General features: G+C 34.9%; 1 protein-coding gene across 1 annotated transcript in view; it reads right to left on the bottom strand.

The window, feature by feature from the left end:
* Nucleotides 1-1,204: 1,204 nt before the first annotated feature.
* LOC145278281 (Y+L amino acid transporter 2-like) overlaps nt 1,205-26,254 on the bottom strand; it is a 65,934-nt gene continuing 40,884 nt past the window's right edge. The window contains exons 6-10 of the mRNA XM_080130573.1: nt 21,526-21,629; nt 17,979-18,075; nt 17,566-17,715; nt 4,889-5,102; nt 1,205-1,257 (exon numbers count right to left, since the gene is read on the bottom strand). Coding sequence (XP_079986699.1) covers nt 1,205-1,257; nt 4,889-5,102; nt 17,566-17,715; nt 17,979-18,075; nt 21,526-21,629 — 618 coding nt within the window. The remainder of the gene's footprint in view (nt 1,258-4,888; nt 5,103-17,565; nt 17,716-17,978; nt 18,076-21,525; nt 21,630-26,254) is intronic.

Genomic DNA, 26,254 nt, shown 5'->3' with positions numbered 1-26,254 from the left:
GACAATCGAAAAGAGGGGATGATTTTCGAAAATATCGGCGAAAAAAAGCGACTTCTTCCTGTAGAAAAGTGCCCAGTTGCGGATGAAGAAATTACTGTCTTTAGTCAATTTTTCGGTATTTGTCGTCTGAAGGGTCAAGCTTCAAAACAATACTGATCTTGTGAAAATCCGTCGCCTCTGTCGAAAGTTTTAAGCAGACATGCAAGCATACATACATATATTTATATATTTGTAGTTCATATTTGGACCCAAACAGATGAAAAAGCTTGCCCTATCTCTGAATACCCTTTATGTAAAATTTCAAATGTTTAGACCAGAAATTGTCTTTAGTAATTTGGCAGAGACCGCAAAGGTAAAATTTTTTTTAAACTTTGACCCCTATTATGACCCCTTAACATTTATTGTTGTGCGCTCAAATCCAGTTATTAAGTTAGATCCATGACCAAGGAATCTATATCTAAAATTTCAAGTGTCGGAGGAGTTTGGTAGAGTTCTCAAAGGGAAAATCATTGAACTTTGACCCCTTAACAGCAAAATTTCTGGCCGAATACCGATTACAAAGATTTCCCCAAATCTCACTACCCTGTATAGAGTCTGTAGACTGAAAGTTGACGGAATTATTGTGTAGAGAAATGTACAAAGACAGACAGACAGACAGACACGTTCACCTTTAAAGATATATAGATTTGTTTTACTCTTTCGATTTACTGTCATATAAAACAGTTTTTGCGTTTGTTTTTAATTACTGAATTGTATGCTTGCAAACAATTGTATACGAAATGATGTTAAGAGTTGGGTACGGACTCGAACTCTATCGCCTGTTTAAATCTATTACGCTAAACTAATTGTCTAATTCGATTAATTTATGACGGTATCGACAACTTTGAAAGAATACTTGTTTTATTCATGTTTCGTTCCCACAGATCTAATCGCATTTATAATTATATGTTTAAAGAACAATCAACGTATTTAGCTGCGTATCTTTAGTACAACTGTCGACGCGAACGTAATAATAATCCATACCACCTGTGATAACCAAGTTAATTAAAACTGTTTAATGAGGTTTGAAGATTTCTCTATCTTTACTCGCTCTCTTTTTTGTTCGTTGTGTTCGCATTGTTTTCAATTTAATTGTCAATGTTTATTTTTCTTTGTTTGTTTGTTTTGTTTTGGGGTTGGTTTTTTGATTCGATTTTATTAAATTCTATGAAGCTATTCTTAACTTGAAGATCTTCTGGCACGTGACTGTCATTATTTCTGAAAAAGAAAAGAAATAATTCATATTAAAGTACAGGAATGTAGCGTGTGTGATGATCACTTATAAGCTCTAAACCTACTCGCAAGAAATGCACCACATTTGCAATAAAACATTCTCGTATGACCGGATTCATCCTCCGAATAGAGGGACATGCAATTTAAAATATTATTGCTGGTTTAATAAGTACTATTTTAAATATTTTGAAACGTTTCACGAAATATGATTTTATCGTGAGAGACTAAATATGACATTATGAAATTTAAACTGTTAATATCTCTCCTATACTGTCTGAAAATGTGCTTTCGGCGGTTAACTGACCTTAAATATTCGTTTCACAGTCCGTATTTTAAAAGTTTTACAACTTTCTTCCTTCTCAAGCATTTTTTTTTACACAGTGATCACCACTTATCAAGACCCAGAAGCAACTCAGGGATAAGGGTTATTGCAAGTACATTACGTTAGTGTGGAGATTTGATGAAGTGTTTAATTAAGGGGGGCGGTTCATTAGGAATTTGTTAACATTGGACTTGAAGGCATCCAAGTTGTAGTCCGGAGGGAAGCAGGCAGACGGAACAGAGTTCCACAGGCGTGCAGTTCTAAGAAAGAAGCTTTGTTCATGGAATCCGCGTTTTGATTTAGGCACAGATATAGAGTGGGGGAAATTTTTCACAGTGGATTCAGCTAGACGGGTGTTTTTCGTGAAAGATTGGCGAGGGGGGGACCAGAGATTGGAGCTCAGATGAGCACCTGCCATGGAAATAACGATAAAACAAGGATAGGCTCGCAACGTCTCTTATGTGGGAGAGAGGTTGCAGGGTATAGAAAAGGGCATCCCCCACTAAGCCACGAAGTCTATTTTGTACTCTGTCAAGGCAGGATAGGCTGTTTTTAGCAGCTCCTGCCCAGATATGGCAACAGTATTCCATCCTTGGACGTACTTGGCTTTTATATTTTTTATTTTATTATTTATATATTTTTTATTCATATGCTTTTAAATCCTATGATGATCCGACAAAAAATTGAAAACGTTCATGATACACATGGAATGTATATTATTGTTTTTAACACAGGATTATATCATTGTTTTAACATAAGATTAGAAATTACGAAAAATAAATATATATATATATATAATTAAGCAAGTACATTATGTTATTTTTACCCATCTTTCCTTAAATGAAAAAAAAATGCTGCCTAAACACACACTATATATCATATGATCAAACAGTAAAGATTAAGTTTATGAGCTGATAGCTTCAGTAAATTTAAAGTAAATATAAATAATTATGTTTATATAGTAATTCCAACCAAATAAAAAATCCTAATACAACTAAAATAAGAAATAGAGCTTGTTATAGAAAAACACAAATTAAAGACTGTAAATTATATTTTACATAGATTTATTTCTGAATAGGAAACTTAAATAAGATATACTAAAATTTCCTTAATCCGCGGAGTTTCAAAGAAATGCGTTCTTCTCATTAGAGGAAAGATTTTATTAAATTAATATTAGAGCGAAGCTATGAATTTGCTGGTACCGACATTAATTGAAACAGCATAGTGTGAAAACTACTCATAAACTCAAAAAGTGTGCAAAGAGTTCATTAAATAAGGAAAAAATTTAAATAGAAAGATAAATTAAAAGTCAAGAAAAAAAAACTGATAAAAAGATATGGAGAGGTTAAGTATTATCAAAACGAAAATGATGAAAAGAGGCAAGTTCCCTTACGAAGAATCAGGAATTATACTGTTGACAAGTAGATTCAAATTTAAATCTAAGATCTTTGTAATCAAGGTTTGTACAAAATTCCTTTGTAAGCAGTCGTGGAATAAAGATTATTTCGAATCATTTAAGTTTTTTTTTTTACTTATGTACAATTTAGCCGGCATAACAACTCCTACTGCCGTGAATTATCGTTTTAAGTAATAAAGGAAAACATGATTTCCAAAAAGTAACGGAAATAAATTACAACGAAAATGAAAATATAAAAAAGAGGAAAAAAAGAGAAAAAAGAATAATGCTGAGTGTTCTTAACCCAAACAGCTTGTCCTTGACACAATTAGGTTACGCGTCCAAAAGAGCACATTCAGATGTGCTTAGACCGTATGTTGTCTTGAAAGAAAGAAGAAAAGAAATTAAACATATTGACATAATCTTAAAAACATTGGAATACTGATAATGATTTTTTTTTAATAGTTTCGTTTTCGTTATGATTTGTTTCCGTTATGCAATTTATATCCGTTATTATTGAAATGGATACAGTGGATTTGAAGACAACCACATTGAAGTCAATTTGAAAGCAGGGCAGCAGAACAGAGTTCTACGAGCAAGCAGTTCTAGAAAAAAAAAACTCTTTATGGAATTTGCGTTTTGATTCATACACAGATACGGAGCAAAGGAAAAGGTTGATATTGGTTGTAACTGGACGAGTGTATTGTGAAGGTTTGTCAAGGTGGAACCATGGATGTATTTACTATGAAAAAACGATAGGGTAGAGACAGACTCTCAATGTCTCTTCTGTGGGATAAATACTGTAGGGGAAAGAAAGGGGCATCTCCCACTAGATTTTGAAGCCGGTTTTGACGAAACCATTTTTCCGACGATTCGATTTTGGAAACAGATTTGATATAGTTCTTTCATTTTAAGTCAAGAGTGGGGATCAGAACCAGAAGGTTGTCAAATTGTCTTTGAGACAAGAGCCATTCATAAATAAACATTTAATAATTGTTAATTCTAAAAAAAATAGTTAAAAATAAATAAATCCATACCTATGAATTAATAAAGTAAAAATGAAGAAATAGCAATAAATATAATCAACTGTATATTAAAACGCAATGTAAATGTTTTCTTTTTTTTTAATTTTTTATTTCCATACTTTGTGGACCAGGCGCGTACGTAGACCTCACAATTTTAATGAATCATCATTATGCCAGTGTCTCGATACATCTTCCAGCATTATATGTGATCAGTGTTCTATAATAGTCAACAATATAGGAGCCTATTCGTGACCAGACATACACATAGACCTTCAGCTTTATATTATATCATATATATATATATATATATATATATATACACACACATATATATATATATATATATACAGTAGTGTCACATAAATGTTTAATAATATTTAATTAAAAAATAATTAGTTAAAAATAAATAAATTCATACCTATAAATTAATAAAGAAAAATGATTAAATAATAATAAATATAATCAACTGTATATTGAAATGTAATGTTCTTTTTTAGATAATTGTTGTGGGGACGCCCACTGATTAGCATACGTGGGTGACCAAGATATAGATAAAGGTATCAAGTCAGCAAGACCGGGGAGCTGTGTTCGAACGCCGGATAGGTAAGACGCATGTGCCGGTTGCTCCATGAAAGACTGTAACACGCCCTCTCCTGAACAATCTTCCAACTACAGTACAACTGCACCTTTGTAAATATGTATTATCTTTTCGTCTTAATATATTTGTTTTATCTTTACTTTCTGCGTTCGTATTGTTATTGATACAGACACAACAATAATCTTCCTGTTTTTATAAACACGCAAAAAAAACGTCTATTATTATATGAATTATAAATGAGGAGAGAATCATAAATGTGGCAAATGATTCCTTACCAATCATTTCAACGAAATCAGCAGGTTTGTCTTTCCACAAGACTCCCAACCAATAGACGGGGATTCCACCGAAGATGATGGCAAGAGCGGTACCTATGCGTTGCGGATCTTCGTAAATTCCTAAGATTAGGAGAGCTATGCTGATCAGTAATTGGAATATGGGAAAGATCAATTTCACCTGAAATTGAAAATGAGATGATGATAAAATCGAACCCTATAAATATAAAAGTAGAAAAAAATAAGCGAAAAGAAAACGTAGTCATAAACAAACACATAACAAATAAACTTTACCAAAAACAAAATAGGTTACTCTTCGATCTACCTAGATAAGATTTTTGTTTTGACTGATTTTAAAGCGTTTTATCTTATTGTTGTTCCAAAAAAAATCGTGTGATCACTATGTTCAGTTATAACGTAAAATAACCATGGCAACAATAAGCCCCGCCCCTGATAAACGCTCAAAAATCGAAAATAAAACAAAATCTTTGTAGAAACTCACCCAATAAATGTTACGATGGCTTATTGATTAGATCTTCTCAATATATATACGTATATATTTAATTATATTTACATATATAAAATATTTATATATATAAACATATATATATGTATACATACATATATATATATACATATATATATATATATATATATATATATATATATATATATATATATATAGTTATTCACATACAGTACTGTTACGTTGCATCACAACTACTCAGTGCGGCTAGATTAGCACCTTTCCTTGGCCGGGGATTGAACCTACACGTATCGCCGTGATAGGCGGCATTTCTAACCACTCATCCATTGGGCCGGGCTCGCAAATGACCTCTTCAAATGTCCAGTAAATGAACATTCGCCCACCGCTTTTACAGTGCTCGAGCTGTTTGTTTGTTTACAAACAAGCAAACAGCGGGCCTCGCTTTATAGCCAATTAAGTAGCAGATGAGATATGTTGCCGACAGTGTTCTACTCAAAGAGGCGGCTTAAAATCACACACACACACACACACACACACATATATATATAGTCATCCACATACAGTACTGTTTCGCTGTATCACAGCTCATCAGTGCGGCTAGACAGGCAACTACCTCAAGCCAGGATTGAAACCCGACTGCCTAAAAACGAAAATGACATCCAAGGCTTCGAATCATTACGCTAATCGGCAGCTGCTATGTGAAGAGTGAATTAACAATGTTGTGACATCGTCCGAATACCTAAGCTCGATTTGTTTACACAAAGAGCATCGCTTAATACGCTAATGGTATATCGTGTATCACTTCTCAATATGCTTAACTCAAGATAAGGAGCATTATAGTCATCCACATAAAGTACTGTTACGCTGTATCACATTTCTATATTGTTTTAGAAGTTTTCAACTTTTAAAATTATATTCGTGGGAAAACTATTAAGTTCTAAATCAATTAATTTCTTTCAAAATCTGTATTAGTTTGCTTCGCAGAATTCACGAATTATATTATTTCAGGGATCATCAGCCGTTCCATATAAGTTAACAAATTTACTGAATTTCCATTACTAACGATTACTATATAATCCTATTTCTACTGTACACTCTTTAACCTTTATCCACGAGTGGCCTCTTGGCCTTGATAAGTAGTGATCCCTATGTAAAAAAAGGGATCATCAGTTATATGGCTTTAAATAGTGGTCGGAAATCTAAACACGAAACAGTATGCTAAAGCATAGTTTTCCCGTTTCAAACTCCATTTACGTAAAAAGGAAAAAAAACAAGAATAAAAACGCTTCGAATAGAATTATTTGGATAACTTTTTCATGTTATTTAAAATAAATATGACGGCTTTTCCTGTGTCATTCGTCTTTGAAAAGTGTTGGTTAGTTTTAAAACTGCTACATTACATTGAGTTTTGAAAAATCATGCATAATATTTATCACCCCCCCCACCCATTTTCGGTTGCTAATATTTTTATATATTTAGATTATTATTTACTTATAAAGTATATTTATATTTTTTATACTTACTGTAAAAATATTAAAAATATAAAAATATTTCAAAATACATACACGGGTATTTTTTGTAATACATTACCTATTTGTATTATTTATATACGTTATAAATTTATACTTAATTGTTAATGTAGTTTTCGAATTGCTCTATTATCTGAATTGATTAATTTGATATGAATTCATATATATATATATATATATATATATATATATATGAATTCATATATATATATATATATATATATATATATATATATATGTATATATATATATATATGTATAATTGATATGAAATTATATATATATACACACATATATATATATATATATATATATTCAATTGAATTATTATAGTCATAAAGCTCTTAAAGATAAAAGTTGAACCCGTTTGAGTAAATTGAGAAAAGTGGTCATTCTAAACTTGCTGTTTGATGAATACGCTAACTTTCAACCGACCAGTAGTAATTATTACGCCCTGCACTGATGATTGCGTAAGCATGAAAACTAGTATGTATAAGAACAAACATTAATTATATATATATATATATATATATATATATATATATATATATATATATATACACTTGTGCCCGATATTATTCATACCCCTCCTTGAAAATTGAGTTTATTAGGTGTAACTTTGTAAGAATTTATTGTTTACGTCCATATTGATACATATTCTTAATAAACCTCTTCTGATCATTTTCGTCATTTTAAAATCTCGGGATACTTGTAATAAAAGAAATATACAGCTATTTATAAAATCTGCAATGTTCAAAAATAATCATACCCCCTTATTTTTTCAGTATTAATCGAGTTTCTGACTGTTTGTTTCCTGTTTGATTCTTATTTTGAATGCTTTTATACAACCTTTGATTAATTTCATTTCGTTTTTTGCATTTTTCAGAAATTAAAATGATATCAACTGAAAACCAATAAAAGAATAAAAATTATTAGAATGGGGAAGAAAAAAGAGCTTAGTAATGATCTTAGGACTAAAATTGTGAATTCACATAAGGATGGTTTAGGTTACAAGTCAATTTCCAAGAAATTTGAGGTCCCTACATCAACAGTACAGAGCATCATCAAAAAATTCCAGAGCCACCACACAACAAACAACTTGATTGGTAGAGGAAGGAAAAGGAAACTGTCTGCTAGAGCCACCAGGGATATTGTAAGCAGTGTTAATGCAAATCCAACCACCACTACTAAGGACATTTTAGAAAATCTGGAGTTTTCTGGCATAAAAATATCAAGGCAAACATTGCAAAGGACTCTGCATGAAAATGGTCTGAAAGGAAGAAGACCAAGAAGGACTCCATTGCACACCGGAAAACACCTTGCAGCACGTCTAAAGTTTGCTAGGACCCATGTGAATTCTTCAGAGTCCGTTTTCTCAAGTATTTTGTGGACTGACGAAACAAAAATTGAATTGTTTGGCCATATGGATGCTTCTTACGTTTGGAGGAAAAAAGGAGAAGCTTACAACCCAAAGAACACCATACCCACGGTGAAACATGGTGGTGGTAGCCTAATGTTTTGGGGCTCCTTTTCGGCTAGTGGTCCAGGTAGTTTGGTCAAGATAGATGGAACCATGAAGAAGGAGCAATATTTGGAGATACTCCAGAAAAACATTAGACAGGATGCGGAGAAGCTCCATTTAGGACCAAACTGGGTCCTTCAACAGGATAATGATCCAAAACATACTGCCAAAATAGTCAAGAAATGGTTTGAGGATAATCAAATTAATATTTTGGAATGGCCTAGCCAGAGTCCCGACCTGGACCCTATCGAAAACCTCTGGCACATATTGAAAACTAAGGTTAAAAAGCGGAAACCTAGAAATTTGAGGGATTTGGAGAACTACTGCATTGAAGAATGGTAAAAAATCAGTGTTGATGCTTGTAAAAACCTTGTTGATAAATATCCAAAACGGTTACAGGCAGTTATTAAGAATAAAGGGCATGCTATTGACTATTAGTAAGAGAGGTATGAATAATTTTGAACTAGTGCCATTATTGTTTTTCTTTGTATACTGTTTCAAACTTGCGTAATTTATTTATTTGTTGAGTTTAAATTAAATGCTTATGCTTGATTTATTGTTTGAAATCCCTTTAATATTGTCTACCTTCTGGTTTGAGCAATATTCTTATAGAAATCTCAAAGATCCGAGGGGTATGAATAATATCGGGCACAAGTGTATATATATGTTTCATGATTTTCTTGGGGTACAAAACTTTATTAAGGCAATCATAAAGGAAGACGTATTCCTTCGGAATTCATTTTATATTTAAAAAAAAAAAAGACCGAGGAGAAAAGCTTTGTCCAATAATGGGTATCCTTTAGATGTAATTGAAACCACCATTAAAAGGAAAAGAGCAGATTTTTTACGAACAAACCCCAATATGGTGGATAAATGTCCGGTTTATATTCGATTGCCGTGGTTGGGGAAAGTAAGTGAAAAATTCACCAAACAAATTAGTTCAACTGTTGAAGGATGTTATTTTGCTTCAAATGTTCGTGTTGTGTATAATACAAAACCATTAATGGCTTCCAATAAAAAAGATGTTCTACCCCTAATCATATTAGTAATGTCATTTATTCATTTAAATGTGGTTGCGGTGCCAACTACGTACGTCAAACGTCTTTAAAATTGGAAAGTCGCATACAACAACATGTACCGAGCAAAATCAGGAATGGAACATTCCTACCTACCGACGCTGTAAACAACACATATGGATCCGCTATAACGGAACACTTTATTAAATATCGGGATTGTGCAACGAACTTCAGCATCGACTCTTTCTCTGTATTGAGTCGAGATCATTCCGTATATTATCTAAAAGTCTTGGAAACTGTTCACGTTCGCTTTAGGAAGCCTTCCCTTTATAAGAAAAAGGACTGCTTACTGGGTTTGAACGTGATTAGCCTCTAAAAATTAATCCCCATACGATTGCTCTTGCTCCCGTCTTTTTAAGATTTTATCATTAAGGAAAACAAATTACTAACAAATAAATCCATCGATTCCAATTTTGATGAGTGAGGGCGAAACGTGTCAATTGAATCGTTTTGATTTTTTTTCCTTTATTTCCCTACTTTTGTTTTTTAGTCGCTATCCATTTTCGTTTTCTCCTCGGTCTTTTTTTTAAATATAAAATGAATTCTGAAGGAATACGTCTTCCATGATTGCCTTAATATATATATATATATATATATATATATATATATATATATATATATATATAGAGAGAGAGAGAGAGAGAGAGAGAAAATAAAAAGGAACAAGCCGTATTATGTGTTCATCAACGTTTCGTCTTTATTTCGAGAAATATACCAGTACAAAATATTTGAAAATGTTTCCCATGCACAGTGTGACGCAGTTCTATTTCAGAGAAACGGAAAATTGATGTTGGAAATTCAAAAAGGAGGGGGAGGGCTGGCGCTGTTAAAGAGAAGGAAATTTTAGTGACGTCATATAGTCGTTAATGTTATTTTAAAACTATGAACGCAAGTTTATATTCTTATTGGGAAAAAGATATATCTGTTGAAATTCAAATATAAGTTTGTAACAGAAATGAAATGAGTGTTTTTTATGTAATTTATTGATTGAGATTATGTGTTAATTATTTCATAGTTTTAAAATAACATTAACGACTATATGACGTCACTAAAATTTCCTTCTCTTTAACAGCGCCAGCCCTCCCCCTTCTTTTTGAATTTCCAACGTCATTTTTCCGTTTCTCTGAAATAGAACTGCGTCACACTGTGCACGTGAAACATTTTCAAATATTTTGTACTGGTATATTTTTTGTTTCTTAATCTCATTCATCCAGAGGAAGTCTCGAAATAAAGACGAAACGTTGATGAACACATAATACGGCTTGTTCCTTTTTATTTTCTCTATTTTGTCGGAATACTATTTCCATTATTTTCATCATATATATATATATATATATATATATATATATATATATATATAAATTAATAGCGTGTGTGTGTGTATGTGTATACAATTCTTCTACAGCCCAAACCACAGAACTGTTTATCATCAAACCTGGAATGATGATAGTCCTCCGCCTAACCTTAACCTTGAAAAATAGTTTACACTATTTTTCAAGGTTAAGGTCAAAGAGAGAATGTTATATGTACATAGATGGTTTTCGTTAACTATTATATTTTCGTTTAAGTGCATTGAATGCGTTAAGGTCAAATCAGTTTAATGTTGGAAACAGGAAATTGAAAACCTATCGAGAATGACGTTATCTGAGAAGGTAGAAGGGTTTGCTGATTAAAAATCCATTTAGTGTCAAGGACCGAAATCGGACCAACGAATACAAGGAGTTAGATAAGAGAAATTAAGGGTCCATAATCAAAAACCTGAATAATGGGAGTCGCTCGGCGAGAAATAAGTTTTCTTAATGAGTTCGATATCAGCTTTCCGGTGTTTTGCTTGCCAATCCCTCATCACCACTAGCGATTAAACCGGAAGTAATCCAAAGCTAGCGAGAAGAAATCAAGCTATGGAGGAGCGATTGATAAAGACCACACCTCTATTCAACACACACGGATACTCTCACGCAAACATACACACGCGCGTGCTACATATATATATATATATATATATATATATATATATATATATATATATATGTGTGTGTGTGTGTGTGTGTGTGTGTGTGTGTGTGTGTGTGTGTGCGTGTGTGTGTGTGTGTTGGAGAGAGAGGTTTTCCCAAAAGTAATGCCTCTTACTTTTATTCTGTACAAATGGATCAGAAGGAGTTGCAAATTGCATTGGTATGATGACTGAACTTATGCATACATGATATGAGAGCATCATCTCTCTGTTGAAGATATTGACGGTGTAAGACTCGAAGAAAGCAGCCTCTGTCATTTACGTGTGCCAGCAGCAAAGATGTGTCATTAAATTACTGGCTTAAGTTCATTGAAGCTAGTGGAGACTGTGTAGAAAAATAAAATCTGGAACGCAAATGGTTGCTCGTTTTAAGAGCACTAGTCTTTTCTTCGTAGCTCTTTTTGAATAAAAATAAGATATTTTTCTTTTTGAACGACCCTCGTATATATATATATATATATATTATATATATATATATATATATATACTAGCAGGTCGCCCGGCATTGTCCGGTCGTAAAGTACGCTTAAATATGATATTTTTATTGATGCAGATTTCGTATTTATCATTATGCTAGCCTGGGTGCCCGGCGTTACCCGGGTGTTAGCGGGTGTGTGTTGAGCAAAAAAACCCAAAAAACACGTGGTAGTAGGTAGGGCAAACTCGAAGCGGTAACGCGAAAGCGGAAAAGAAAGTAAAAGAAAATTTGACGTCTTGCCGCTACTCCATGATGCGATCAGATAACTTGCAGAAATGGCGTTGCTTTTCAACCTCCCACGAAAGCAAATTAGACGCAAGGTCGTTTTTTTTTAATGTGTGGGAGAAAACCAGCTCCCCCGAGAAAGGGGCTACTCTAGCAGTATCCAAATGAATAGTAACTATCTACGTATTAAGGGTTTCCCCTACATTGGGAAAAGACCAATTAGAGAACAGATACTACCCGACCCGAAAGACAGGCGTTGCGTTCGAATAGTTTCATTTTATTTAAAAGACAAACAAACACTGGAGACGACGGTATGGTGGGAATTTTGTTTTAACTCGCTCAAAAAAAGGAGAGAAAGGATTCCGTTTGTGAAAGCGAGATATTACGATCTAGAAAGTATGCAAAAACTGCTCGCGAAATCTATCCGATGCGAGAACCCCGATGCAATAAGCCTTTCGTGTACATACAAAAACGCTCGTGCCCATTTTTCTATTTCTATAAAAGATTACATGAACCCAATATATAACAATGATTTAAAAAGTATTAAAGAAAATAAAAACTCGTGCACCACCACCGAGAATTGAAACCGAAACATTTAGCTTACGAATTACTTTACTAAGACATGTTTAAGGCGTAGATAGGCACTGTCTATCGTCCGGCTTCCATACTCCTTCTTTGCCTATTAGCTAGGCGTAGAGGTCGAATCACAGGGAGTCGACAGGCCTTCAGTGGTCGATCTTATTTCCTGACTAGGGCAATGAACGCCGTTTTCCCCACTCCCGACACATCCTATCCCCTAAACTGGGCACTTGGGAGTGCTTGAATGCCATAATACCAGTACAAGTAGATTGGGTTGACCATCGTCTGATGGGTCGAGCGTACCGGATAGACAGTTCCTGGCTGCTGTTCCCGACTGGTAGTACAGGATCCCTAACTCTTTGGTAGCGCTTAGAGCGGCTGCTCCGTCAGCAGTTGTATAATATCGGGTTGTTTGTAGTGCCATGTCGCGCATGAAAAGGGACCCTGCACTCATCCCCGGTGGGCTATTCCGAGGCCACGATCCTAGTAGATGGCAGGTCCGCTTGTGTTGCATGTCTGGTATTCTGCATAACCACTTGTTCAGCATCCTTTACCTAAACTGAAACTCTTACAAAAAATAACAGTACAATAAAAAAAATTACGCTAAAACCAGGCCTAAACTCAAACAAAACCAACCTGCCTTATCCCTTGAGGCTTGCATTTACGAACATCCATTGGGCTTAGAACTAATTTAAATGATGTCGAAGCATTTCTCCTAACAAACACCCCGGATATCTTAGCACTAAGTGAGACTAACCTACACTCCTCCATCCCCCTAACTACTTTAACATGTCTGGCTATCTTCCACTCTGCCGTAAGGACTCTGATAGACATATGCACGGGCTTGGAGTATATATTCGGAACACCATCCCCTTGACTAGAGAAACTAAACTAGAATCGGACGATCAAGCCTTTATGTGCAACATAACATTAGCTACTTTTATTTTCTCTGCCGCTCCCCCTCGGCCCAGGACTGTACCATAATAAACTAAGTCTCTGACAGCATAGATACAGCACTTTCCCTCGACACTAGCGCACAAGTGCATGTGTTTGGTGACTTCAATGTCCACCACAGCAACTGACTTGGATTTTCGACTCACACAGACGCAGCTGGTATGACTACATATAACATCTCTATATCTCATTCCCTATCACAGATGGTTACGTTTCCAACCCGTTTCGCAGACCAGCAAGAACAACGCGCATCACTTCTAGATCTGTTTCTGACCACAGTTCCCGATGACTGTGTAACTAATGCCCAAATCCCACTTGGGAACGCCGATCATGCAGTGGTAATAGTTGAAATAGCCTTAAACTTCAGAGCCAAAACTGAAGTGCTGCTGCTCAAAACAACGAGATATTATAAAAAGGCTGTCTGGGAAGTTACCAGGGATCTCATCAGGGACGCTCTACGGCAAAATATCTTTTCACTTCCTGCTGAACAGTGCGCAAATGAGACTACTGGATTGTTCAAAACAGCAATTGAAGCACATGTTCCCACACGGAAATTTTATAGCAAGCCCCACTCTCCCCAATGGTTTACTTCTACTTGTGCAGCCGCCATCGCGCATAGGCAGCATACGTACCGTAGATTTAACCGACGTAAATCCAGTTCAAACGGACAGACCTACATAGAAGCCAGAAGTAACTGTAGAAAAGAAATAGCGACAGCCAAGAGGGAATTTACTGAAACTACAAAAAAACGCATCAAAGCACAGAAATTAGGAACCCGTGACTTCTGGAAAATCTACAACAGTGTAGTAAATAATGGGCAATCAACAATCCCCCCCACTATCCAAAAATCATGAGGTTGTTTGCTCTGCAACTAACATACTCGCCAGTCGGTTTTCCTCCAACTCTACACTGGGCCCTGCTAACCACCTCCTGCCTGACTTTCCTTTGCAGACAGACGCCACACTAGACGATCTGAAAATCACCCCTTCTCAGGTGCATGCCATCATAAAAAATCTTGACACTGCAAAAGCATGTGGACCTGATCTCATCCCGGCTGTGCTATTAAAAAAGTGCTCCGCCGAAGTAGCTCCAGTTCTCCCCAAACTTTACAACAAATGCCTTAATGAATCTTGCTTTCCTGCCTGCTGGAAAACTGCTTCTGTAGGATGTGAGATGGGTATATAAGCTGATGACACCACACTCTATAACAGACACAACAGGAAAACAAATGAACACATATCTAAAGAAATGGCAGAAGCACTAGAGGATGACCTCCGATCTGTAGTGAAATGGGAACACAAATGGATGGTCACATGCAATGTTGCCAAGACAAAACTCGTTTGCTTCAATAATATCAAGAAACCTTCTCTACCACCAATAGCAATGGCCAATGACTCTTTATCTGAAAGTACATCCTTTAAACTCCTCGGCCTAATGCTCTCAGGAAACAGTTAGAAGAATTACATCGAGAGTATCGCCAGGAGCGCTGTGAAGAAGGTAGATTCTCTCTACTGTGCTAGAAAGATACTAACGCCCGAAAGTATCCTATACCTCTATAAGGCCACCATTCGCCCATGTATGGAGTATTGTTGTAATATTTGGGCTGGTGCATCTACCACTAGTCTCTCGCTCCTAGACAAGGTTCAAAAGAGAGTCGCCAATCTGATAAGTCCTTAACTGTCATCTTACCTTCAGCCCCTGTCCCATCGACGAAATGTTGCATCCCTCTGCCTTTTCTACAAGTATTTTAACGGTGAATGCTCTGACGAACTGCAAGCACTTGTGCCCCTCAACGTAAATACCCCCGATAAACTCGACAGGCAGCTAAATCCCACCCCTTCACAGTAGAGATCCCTAGATGTAAGGGATGCTTCTACTCCAGTAGTTTCTTCCCCCAGGACAGCTAGACTCTGGAATTCCCTTCCATGTCCCTGCTTCCCCAACTGTACTGACATGCAGAAGTTCAAGTGCAACGTGAACCGACATCTTGCTACCAAACTCCCTACACAGTACCCCTGATGTCCATGTCCCTGATAGTAGCCCCCTACAACAAAGTGGCAATGAGCCTTTTCTGGGGGGTGAAAATGTAATAAAAAATGTTTGCTGCAAGTCTAAAAGTAAAAAACATGAACTATTACATTACGCATGCATATTCGTAATGCCGTCGTTCGACCTGCACCTGACATTTTTTTTCACACTTTTGCACCGATTTTCCCCGGCTAAAACCCAAATATAAAGTGTCGCATGGGTTCGAATATCCTATATATTAAGTTTCATGTCTGTAGACCAAAAACTGACAGAGGAGTTTGGTAAGCAAAATTTGTTAAACAAATATATATATATATATATATATATATATATATATATATATATATATAGAGAGAGAGAGAGAGAGAGAGAGAGAGAGAAAGAGGTTTCTATTTAGGATAACCTTTTTACGTAAATATTATAAAGTATAAATCATGTAGAATATCTGCATGAATATAATTATACATAATAGTTAACTCAAAATGATCATCCCATAAGAAAACCGACAAAAATAATTCAACGACCCATATATAACAAAAGTGCATTTTCTTTTTAAAAAAAAATAGACAAAAGAATTTTTAATATGAATATCAATACACAAAAACACAAATTCTTTTCTATATCCAGCTAGAAAGTAAAGCTGGAGAAAGAAAAATATAATTATATATAGATATATATATATATACAGTCCTGGTCAAAATCATAAGACCACTTAAGAAAGTAAGCGTTTACGTATAATATCGAATTTTTAATCAAACAAATGGTTGAAACCATTGCGAAAAGGTAAAATATGATGAAAAAAAAATGAAATCTGCTTCATTCGAAACCTTAACTCTGATCTAATAATTATCTTTTAAAAAACAAACATTTTCACCTGGTCAACCATTTGTTTGATTAAAAATTCGATAATATGCGTGAACGCTTACTTTCTTAAGTGGTATTATGATTTTGACCAGGACTATATATATATATATATGTGTGTGTGTGTGTGTGTGTGTGTGTGTGTGTGTGTGTGCGTGTGTGTTGAAAAATCATTAGATTAAGGAAATACTTTAATAATTATTTGCACTCCCTTGTGAAACAATAAATTATGTTGTAATTCTAAAAAAAATGAATTCAGAATATATATATGCGCGTGTGTGTGTGTGTGTGTGTGTGTGTGTGTGTGTGTGTTCATGTGTGTATAGTTCTTCATATATACATGAATACGTGGCTAGATAGATACATAAATAGATAAATGGATCAATAGACACAGACAAAATACATTGATAGATAGATAAAGAAAGAAAGAAAGAAAGGATAGTGTTTCGTCGTGTGGCAAGCTATTCCACAGACCCGCTTTGTCAGCAATCGAAAATACGTCTATACAATCAGCCACTGGATGTAAAAAGTAATATGATAGACAGACAGACAGACAGACAGATAGATAGATAGATAGATAGATAGATAGATAGATAGATACTATTTATTAATGACCTGTTCTTATCAACACATGACTTACCTTATATGGTCTGTGCACGTCTGGTGCTTTCCAAATACATACATACATACAAACATAAATGAATAGATAAATACATAGATGAATTGATAAATGGATAGATAGATGCAGAGACACTTAAATAGATAGATGGATAGACATACACATATACATCAATAAATGGCTAGTTATATAGATAGATAATTATAAACATAAATGTATAGATAGATAGATGGATAGATAGATAGATACATACATATATACATACATACTGTTTATTAATGGCTTGTTGTTATCAAAACACGACTTACCTTATATGGTCTGTGCACGTCAGGTGCTTTCCATCTTAAGTATAGAAGTGCCAACGTAACATTCAATCCCATGTACGTGCCATACAAACCGATATACGACATAAACTGCAACAAGCCACCCGTGTAAAGCATAATTAAAGACCAAATACACTGAAAAACAAAAACACAAACACATTTTCGATTATATTTTAAATAAGATGGTTAAAATATAACAGTGATTGTTCTCTACACGGCGGTGCATAAAAATCAACACAATTTTATATTAAAAAGCATCATATTATTATATAGACGTGTTTCGACGATAGACCAATCGATTTGGGTACTTTTTCTTAACGAATCTATCGAACACGTATGTTGGAGAAACTGATCCTATGTATAATGATGACATACTAACCGCATCATTCGCTACTTACCAGGGTGAATGTTGCTGGCCAAGGAACCTTAAACTGTTCGTGCAGCATCCCCATCAGTTTTGGTGCATGACCAAACTGAGCTCCGGCAAAAAGCAATCTATATAATAAAAACAAATTAAAAAAGAAAAAAAATATCACTTTGTACTTATTAATTCATAAGCAATTATTTATATATTGGGTTATAGTCAAAATTGTTTGCTTTTTAAGAAATATAAGAAAAAAGAGAAAAAACACCTTGTGCTTTCTCATAAATTTATTTATTTGCATCTTAACAGGGAGACCTGATATTACCTGGGATTGTATGATGATCAACGAAAGTTTCACACTTCCATATGCTTATTGTCAACGAAATGGCTCATTTTCTTTTCAATCAAATCGTTTGATTACCTGCTCTACACTGCGTGTCAAATTATTAACAAGATAACATTTTTTACCAGTTTCAGGAACTTACTGGTAGTTTCGTATCAAAAGCTTCGGAAACGTTGGCAATGCTGAGCTGCACGTACTGTGAAATGTTCGTACTGTACCGCGCAATATAAACAACTTGCCATCGTAATTGCTGAATCCACGGTATTTGCGGTGTGTCAAATTATTAACAAGGCAGTTTGTTTCTTCAATAAAATGTGTCGTAAAGGTGGTTTGAGTAGCTCTGAAAAGAGTACTATTACAAACCAGCTAGGAAAAGGTAAAACTACCCTCGAAATATTGAAAATGATAGGAAGGTACTATCAAACTGTGAAGAACTTTGTCAAGGACCCTACAAAGGTATGTAAGAGAGCTGATAAAGGTAAATCTAGAGCTGTTTTACGACGTTCTCTATTCCAAATAAAACGTTGTTAAGAACCCTCGGCAGACAAGTCGAGAAGTCTTTGACTAAGCCAGATTGAAGAGTGTGTTAAAAAGTACTCGATGTCGCCTTCTGAAAGAAGTGGCAAAGTTTGTTAAGCTTGTGACAAAGCCTTCATTAAAGCAACATCACATACAAAACTGATCGAAATGGGCAGAGGACAACATGAAATGGATTTTCCAAAGTTTTGTTCACGGATGAAGTGCGTGTCACTCTTGATGGCTCAGATGGCTGGAGCAAGGGATAGGTCCTAGATGGACGACATCGTTTAAGGCGCCAACAAGGTAGTGGTGGGATAACGATTTGGGCAGGGATTATCGGTGGTACATTATTTGGTCCATGGCGAGTCGCAGAAGGCGTAAAAATGACGTCAAATGCTTACATAGCTTTTCTGAAGGAACACTTTGAACCATGGCTGAAGAAGCAAAGGTGCGCGTTCAGAAGAACCATTATTTTTATGTAGTATAATGCTCCCTCGCATGCAGCAAACAAAAGCAAAGAGTATTTGCAACAACTTGGGTTCTCTGGCCTACGGAAGATGGAGTGGCCTGTGAATTCGCCAGATTTGAACCCAACTAAGAACCTTTGGAGTATCATGAAGCGACGCCTCTATGCAAAAGGACGCCAATTTGAGAGCAAAGATGAGTTGTAGGATGTTCTCTAAGAGGTATCGCGAGGAATAACCGTTGACGAAATCACAAATTTGACTAATTCTGTGGACCAACGTCTTTTACAAGTCATTCATAAAAAAGGATCGCATATGCCCTACTAATTATGTCAACGTAGAAACTGCTATGTAGTTATAGTGTTCTAAGTATTTTCCTAGCTCATTTAATGTTCGAAATTATTTCAATAAACAAGTTATGGGTATATTGTGTTTTTTTCTCAACCTAACAGATATTTCTATCTTCTGCCATATTTTCGCTTATACTGCTTTAAATACTTTTATTTTCGGACTGGAGTAGCCGAATAGTATTGTAAGCACTTTCTCAATGTTTCATTGATTTTTATTCATTCATTCCTGAAATATTTAAAAAATGTAAACTCGTTAATAATTTGATACGCAGTGTAGTTCGGGACACTTCACATGCCTCACGTATTGAATAAGTCCACAATACATTGAAATATTTTACTGTAAAAACCTACTGTTGATTTTATAAAATTATTTTCATATATAATGGCTTGAATTTAAGTTTAGAATGCAAAAGTCAAATATCATGCTTCAATTTTGTTTTCAACAGAAACATTCATTTCGAACGCACCCCTGTAATATCAAAGAACCTACTGTTGAATTTATATACCTGGCCTTACTGCTTGTGCGATGATAATGGTTTGAATTAAAGTTTAAAATGAAAAAGTCAAATGTCATGGTGAAATTTTGCTTCAAACAGAAACATTCATTTCGAACCCCATATCCTATGAGGTCATATATGACGTTATATGCTATGACGTCATCTATGTGTTACACATTCGAGGGTTCTCACTGGGGTTATCATTGAGGGGTACCAAATTGAACTTTTGTTTACATTTGAATATGTTATATAGAGTTCTTCATTTAGGGGCGCCATTTACGTTTGGGTGTATACACTGTATAACATCAAAGATTCCGTGTGCGTATGATTGTCTCTAATATAAATGGTTGTGTGTTTGATTATCATAAAGGGAATCGTGTGTGTGACATGTAATTTCTGAACCTACCTCTGCTTCTTCGATGTTGGACCATCTGGGAATTTCTCATCCTGGAGGGAGACTTGATACCTGTTTGAGGAGATTTATCACTCCAAGACGATGAATGGGTTTTATAGTTTTTATTTCACTTTCCCCAGAGGTCCTGCAGAAGGTGGAAGTGAACTCGGCTTGTGTGGGTTCTTCTTCACACACGTCAGCGTTCGTCTCCCCCCCTCCCCAGTGAAGGGGGGGAGACAACAGAAAGCCATCCGTCTTCTTCAAAGCCCAAATCAAATCTCACAGATCTAGCCAACGTTACCACGTCACACATACGTAATTTGGTCAGCTGAACTTCGGTTCTGGTAAACGTGTCTACCTCCACGTTTACTACCCTCTCTCTCTCTCTCTCTCTCTCTCTCTCTCTCTCTCTCTCTCTCTCTCTCTCTCTCTCTCTCTCTCTGTAACATATGTGTCATAAATGATGTTATCGCAAATATATATTATACGACACTGAAATGCTGTCATATATGACATCATCGCATATATAATATATATTTATGTATAGTATTATAAATATATATATGGCAATAAAGTTATAGAATATTCCGCGTTTCATCCTCATGAGAATTCGTCAGGCTTATGCGAAGAGTTGTGGCTATTATGCATTTTTATATAAACATAGTATTGAATTTGCTATTTAGCCAATCAGCTTCTTCGTTATATATATATATATATATATATATATATATATATATATATATATATATATATATTGCATATACGATATAGACGACAGAGTCAACCCGGTTATATTTTAGCCAGGGCAGCTTACTCCTTTTTGACGTGCTAGCTTCCAATATAAACTAAACCTGTGCCTTGTAATACAAATCTTTGCTTCCTCTCGCTCTTGAAATCCATTTTTTTTTTTTTTTTTTTTTTTGGGTTCTCATGTCTCGGATGCAAATGTTCATCCTTGTAAAATGGATCGATAAGAAAGGTGTATATGCACTGTTTTAAAGAGAATGGACTTACCTCGAATTTCCTACTACGGAGGCATTCAATGATCCAATCGAAGCTAACGCTACAAAAACCGCAACCAATGGAGCAATCGGTGGATAGAGTCGATTGAAGAAATCCTGTTTAAATAAACATAGATATTTGTTTGTTTTACTTATAATCATGCAAATTAAAACATAAAAAATAAAGCAGTTATAATCAAGATTGTCTTCTCGTGTTTACTTCCAGTTACTTCTGTTTGTTTAGCTCGAAAAATAGACATGGTCAAGCAAACAATAGAGTTAATCTTAACATAGGAAAAAGGAAGGGATATTTCTCGCTGTCTGAGAGGAACATAATCATTAATCAGAAGGGAACATATATTGCTGGTCACCGTTGATGCGTCTTTGGAGCAAAAACTACAAGTCAAAAAAGCGCAGTTAATCTTGACTAAAACAATTCTGAAAATAAGACAATTGAATTTTTATGAAATACATCGTCGATACATCGGGGATTTGGGTCGCTATTTACTAAATTGCGACCCAAATCCCCTTTTTAATTAGTTAACATACGTAAATGTAGGGTTGGCATATCTTTCTTATTATTACTCCACTTATTACCTTTGCATTTTAATGTTGAGGGTTTTGCTTTAAGTGATTAACTATAGATGAGTATATATATATATATTAAAAATATTATATACAAGGTGTCTTCAATAAGTTTTCAGACTTTTTTCGCATAGGCACATTTATTAATAGTACACACATGAAAATCTAGTCCTATTGAAAGTAATCTCCTCCGACTGCAATGCACTTGTTCGAACGTTCTAACATCGTCTGGAAAGCCCTATGGAAGGTCTCTTGTGTGAGCGTGTCAACGATTCCGTCACAGCCTCTTTAATCTCCTCAATTGTCTAATACCGATATGTTTTCCTTGAGCTTAGGGAATGGCCGAAAGTCACAGGGAGCAAAACTGTACTATAGGGAGAGTGGGAAACTTTCTTGATGCCTATCCTGGTCAAATAGTCTATGAAAAGAGTGGAGAACCTTTGGGACATATTTTGCGCAAATTTTCCGCATCTTCAGTTTCCTGCAAATGACTGTGTACAGTTTCCACATTGAGATCAAACTGTGCACTTATTGTCTCTATAAACACACGATATTACCCCAATTAACCCTGGTATTTTGACTTCCTTAATCCTCACACACCTCTCATCATTTTTCACAAACTCCAGGCCTTTGTTGAATCTCTTATGCCACTCATAAACTGATGCTCAGTTCATGCAAGATTATCCAAAAGCAGTCTGGACGATTCCATATATTTGTTTGCATTTTTTCAAAGTTTAAACCAGAATTGTATTGCATATCATTCTTTTTAAGGGTCATCACATCCGGGTTGTAATTTTGAAATTCACTTGCTGTGACAATCAGACTTTAGTAGGGTGTATTCCAATTCCTGCGGTAGTTGTTTCATTGAACCTTAAATCCTAAAACTTGGTTAATATGCTCATAAGATGTATAGCAACCGCATACTGAATTTACAAATGTCTACGATAATTTTAAGTGTATGGAAACTTATTGAAGGCACCTCGCATACACACACACACACACACACACACACACACATACACACATACATACATATATATATATATATATATATATATATATATATATATATATATTATTCTTTATGGAAATACAGTCATATGACTGTGTTTATATAGAGAATAATAAAAATATATGACTATATTTACATAAAGAACAATAAAAAAAATATATAATTTTCTCTCCTTGATTGAGCGTTATCAGCGACCTTTGTTGAAATTAAATTATTCTTCATTTTTTTAATATCTCTCTACCTGTAATATATATATATATATATATATATATATATATATATATATATATATATATAGTGTCCCGCAAAAGTTTACAATACACATTTGAAACTGTCAGTTTTTGTATTTCTAGCTTTCAAATGGTAATGTGACTTTTTCTAAACATACAAAATGTATTGAAACTAAGAGACATTGGGAAAAATAATAATAATTTAACACAACGTGGAGAGAAAACTCAATAATTAGCACCGCTATGGGAATCGCTCGAGATAATGGATGAAACTATGATGCAAGTAGCTAGCAAGAACGAAAGACGATTATCACAAAAATAGGAGATGCCTTGAAAACAAACAAGGCTATAAGTTTAAGGAAGACATTGAGCAGGAACAGAGTTCCTCCACAACCTTGCGGTCATAGGAAATAGGAAAGGTCATAGGAAAGAAGCTACCGGAATACAAAGCTGTATTACAATGCACTGCACAAACGAGTAAACGAGCTGAAACAAAAAAGCAGTGAATAGATCAGAGAATTCTGACAAACACATGCTATAATATTTTTTATGGAAAAGACTGAAACTATCAACATCACGTCTGTGAAAAAGGTTACAGTGAAAAGTGATGGTTGGGATTATCAAGTTACAGATATGTTGCTGTAATTTATCAAGAAACTTTAAATAGAACAGTAGTATGACAGCAGTACTCCATACAGGGTCTGACAGAAGTAAAAAGAGAACGTTTCTATGAAGATAGACTCAACCTACTAACCTGCCAGATCGATTATCTTTCAGAATCTTATTAATTCAAACCTTAATTTTTCACAACAATTCAGTTTCCTTGTGCATAGTCAAGGCTTGCACAGTTTTTGTGTCTGAACTGATTTCAGAAAACAGATGTTGTGTTGTTGTCTGTTTTTACACTTTGGCCGGTCGTAAAATACGCTTTAATATGATATTTAATTTATCCAGATTTCGTATATATTATTATAGAGTCGTGATTACAAAAGTATAAAAAAATGTATTCGCCATCAGCTAGTATTGAAACCGAAATCAAAACTGTAGCATTCAAAACTGGTGGCGTAACCACTGCACAAACGTGACACCCATATGAATTGCTTAAAAATTAAAAATAAACTAAGTTGAATGTATAAGTGGTATAACGACTTTTTCTTTCAATTTTGACTCATTTTTGACCCCCTTAAAAACTATTTTAATCGGCTAAAAACCCATAAAAGAACGGTCCTAGAAAACCAATCGTTTGAGGCCCCTAGCGCCGCTTTGCGACTTTTAGTTTCGGTAAAGATAGAATTTGAAAATATGGAGACAGACAGGCATATATCGTTTTATATATTAGATTTCAGAGAAAATCAAATAAAGCACAACAAATAAATAAAAACAAAAAGGGAATAAGATTCGTGCGTAAATTTTCAGAACATTTTGAAACGATATGAATATTCAAAGCCGATCTAAAGCATAACGTGTATTGCTTATAGATGTTAACAATCATCGCAACATTAAGAGATTATCTTCGTCTGTTTGTGATGCATATTTAAAAACAATTCTTGTGAGTCTATGATGCTTAATTTGGAAATAACATCGGTTGGTGACGCTTAAGTTTCACATTACATTTTGCAAGGTTAAGTTTAAAATATTTCCTTTTGTCGCTCATGACTAGGTTTGAAAAAGCATCTCGTTTGTCTGTCAGGATTAAGTTTGAAAAAGCATTTTTGTCTGTCTGTCAGGGTTCAGTTTGAAAAAAAAATATTTTAAACGTGTCCACGCTTTTTCTTACGATGATTTCTCCGTCTGTTCGTCTCTCAGTCTGATACGATAAAAATTGGATGCATAAAATTTCAAGATTTGCGCTCCAATATCTACAATATGTTCTGTCTGTTGCTTGTTGTGTGTCGCTCGGTCAATCTGTCACACTAAAATATAAAAAAATATCTACATTTGTCTGTCACACTTAGGTTTTAACTAATATTTAACTTGATCTTTTGTGCTTCAAATGGAATAGAATAGTCGTTGATCTGTCATGTTTAAGTTGTAATACCACGTGGTCCTGTCTTGACAGCATCGTCGACTCCAACATTGATTCAGAGGTTTCTACTTCGTCTTCTCTTCTAGGCGTGTCATCATATCTCACATTAGCGGTTGCTAACAAGTGATCAACAAGTTTTAAAATAAAATAAAACAAAACACAAATCGGACACATTCTGCAAATATTAGTTGCGCTCTGAGCGCACAGGTTCACATTTACTATTGTTTAATCTGCTCTAAGCGCACAGGTTCACATTTACTATTGTTTAATCTGCTCTAAGCGCACAGGTTCACATTTACTATTGTTTAATCTGCTCCGAGCCACGACATGCATCCGACTATGTGTAAATCGCAACTCTACCCAACTCTACATGTTGTCAACCGTAACACACCCAATACTGTCGCAAACTGTCGCAAAATCCAACTTCGCACGTATAACTAACACTAAAATATATTGATACTTTATTCGTTCCTTTGTTTCAGTTCATTGTCACACCTTGATTAACTATCCTATTTTAGTTTTCTTTTGTGTGCCTTTATGACCAACGTCTTACCTCTTGTCATGCTGACAAATTTATCTCCTCTTTTATATTTCTAAACACTTGTGGGAGACGTCGATAGTATCACAAAATTATAAATAAAATGTGCATCGCTATACGTTCAGATTGAATGAATATTCGTTCTTGATTTGTTTTTGCATCGTTGTTGCTGATTTTTTGTTTGTTTGTTTGTTTAGTTTGTTTTTCAAGTTCGAACACCCAATGACTTTTGACTGTAGAAATCGAAACAAAATTACAATCAAAACTTAACGCTTAAAATCAATATCGATCGAAAGATGAAAGAACGTTGACAACTTTGACACAATTCACAGATGATAATTGCTACATTCC

This window comes from Euprymna scolopes, chromosome 6 (assembly GCF_053919585.1).
Source record: "Euprymna scolopes isolate OS-2025 chromosome 6, ASM5391958v1, whole genome shotgun sequence".
NCBI classification, from domain to species: Eukaryota; Metazoa; Mollusca; class Cephalopoda; order Sepiida; family Sepiolidae; genus Euprymna; species Euprymna scolopes.
Note: the sequence above shows the minus strand (reverse complement) of the source record. Positions and strands in the feature narration are given on the sequence as shown.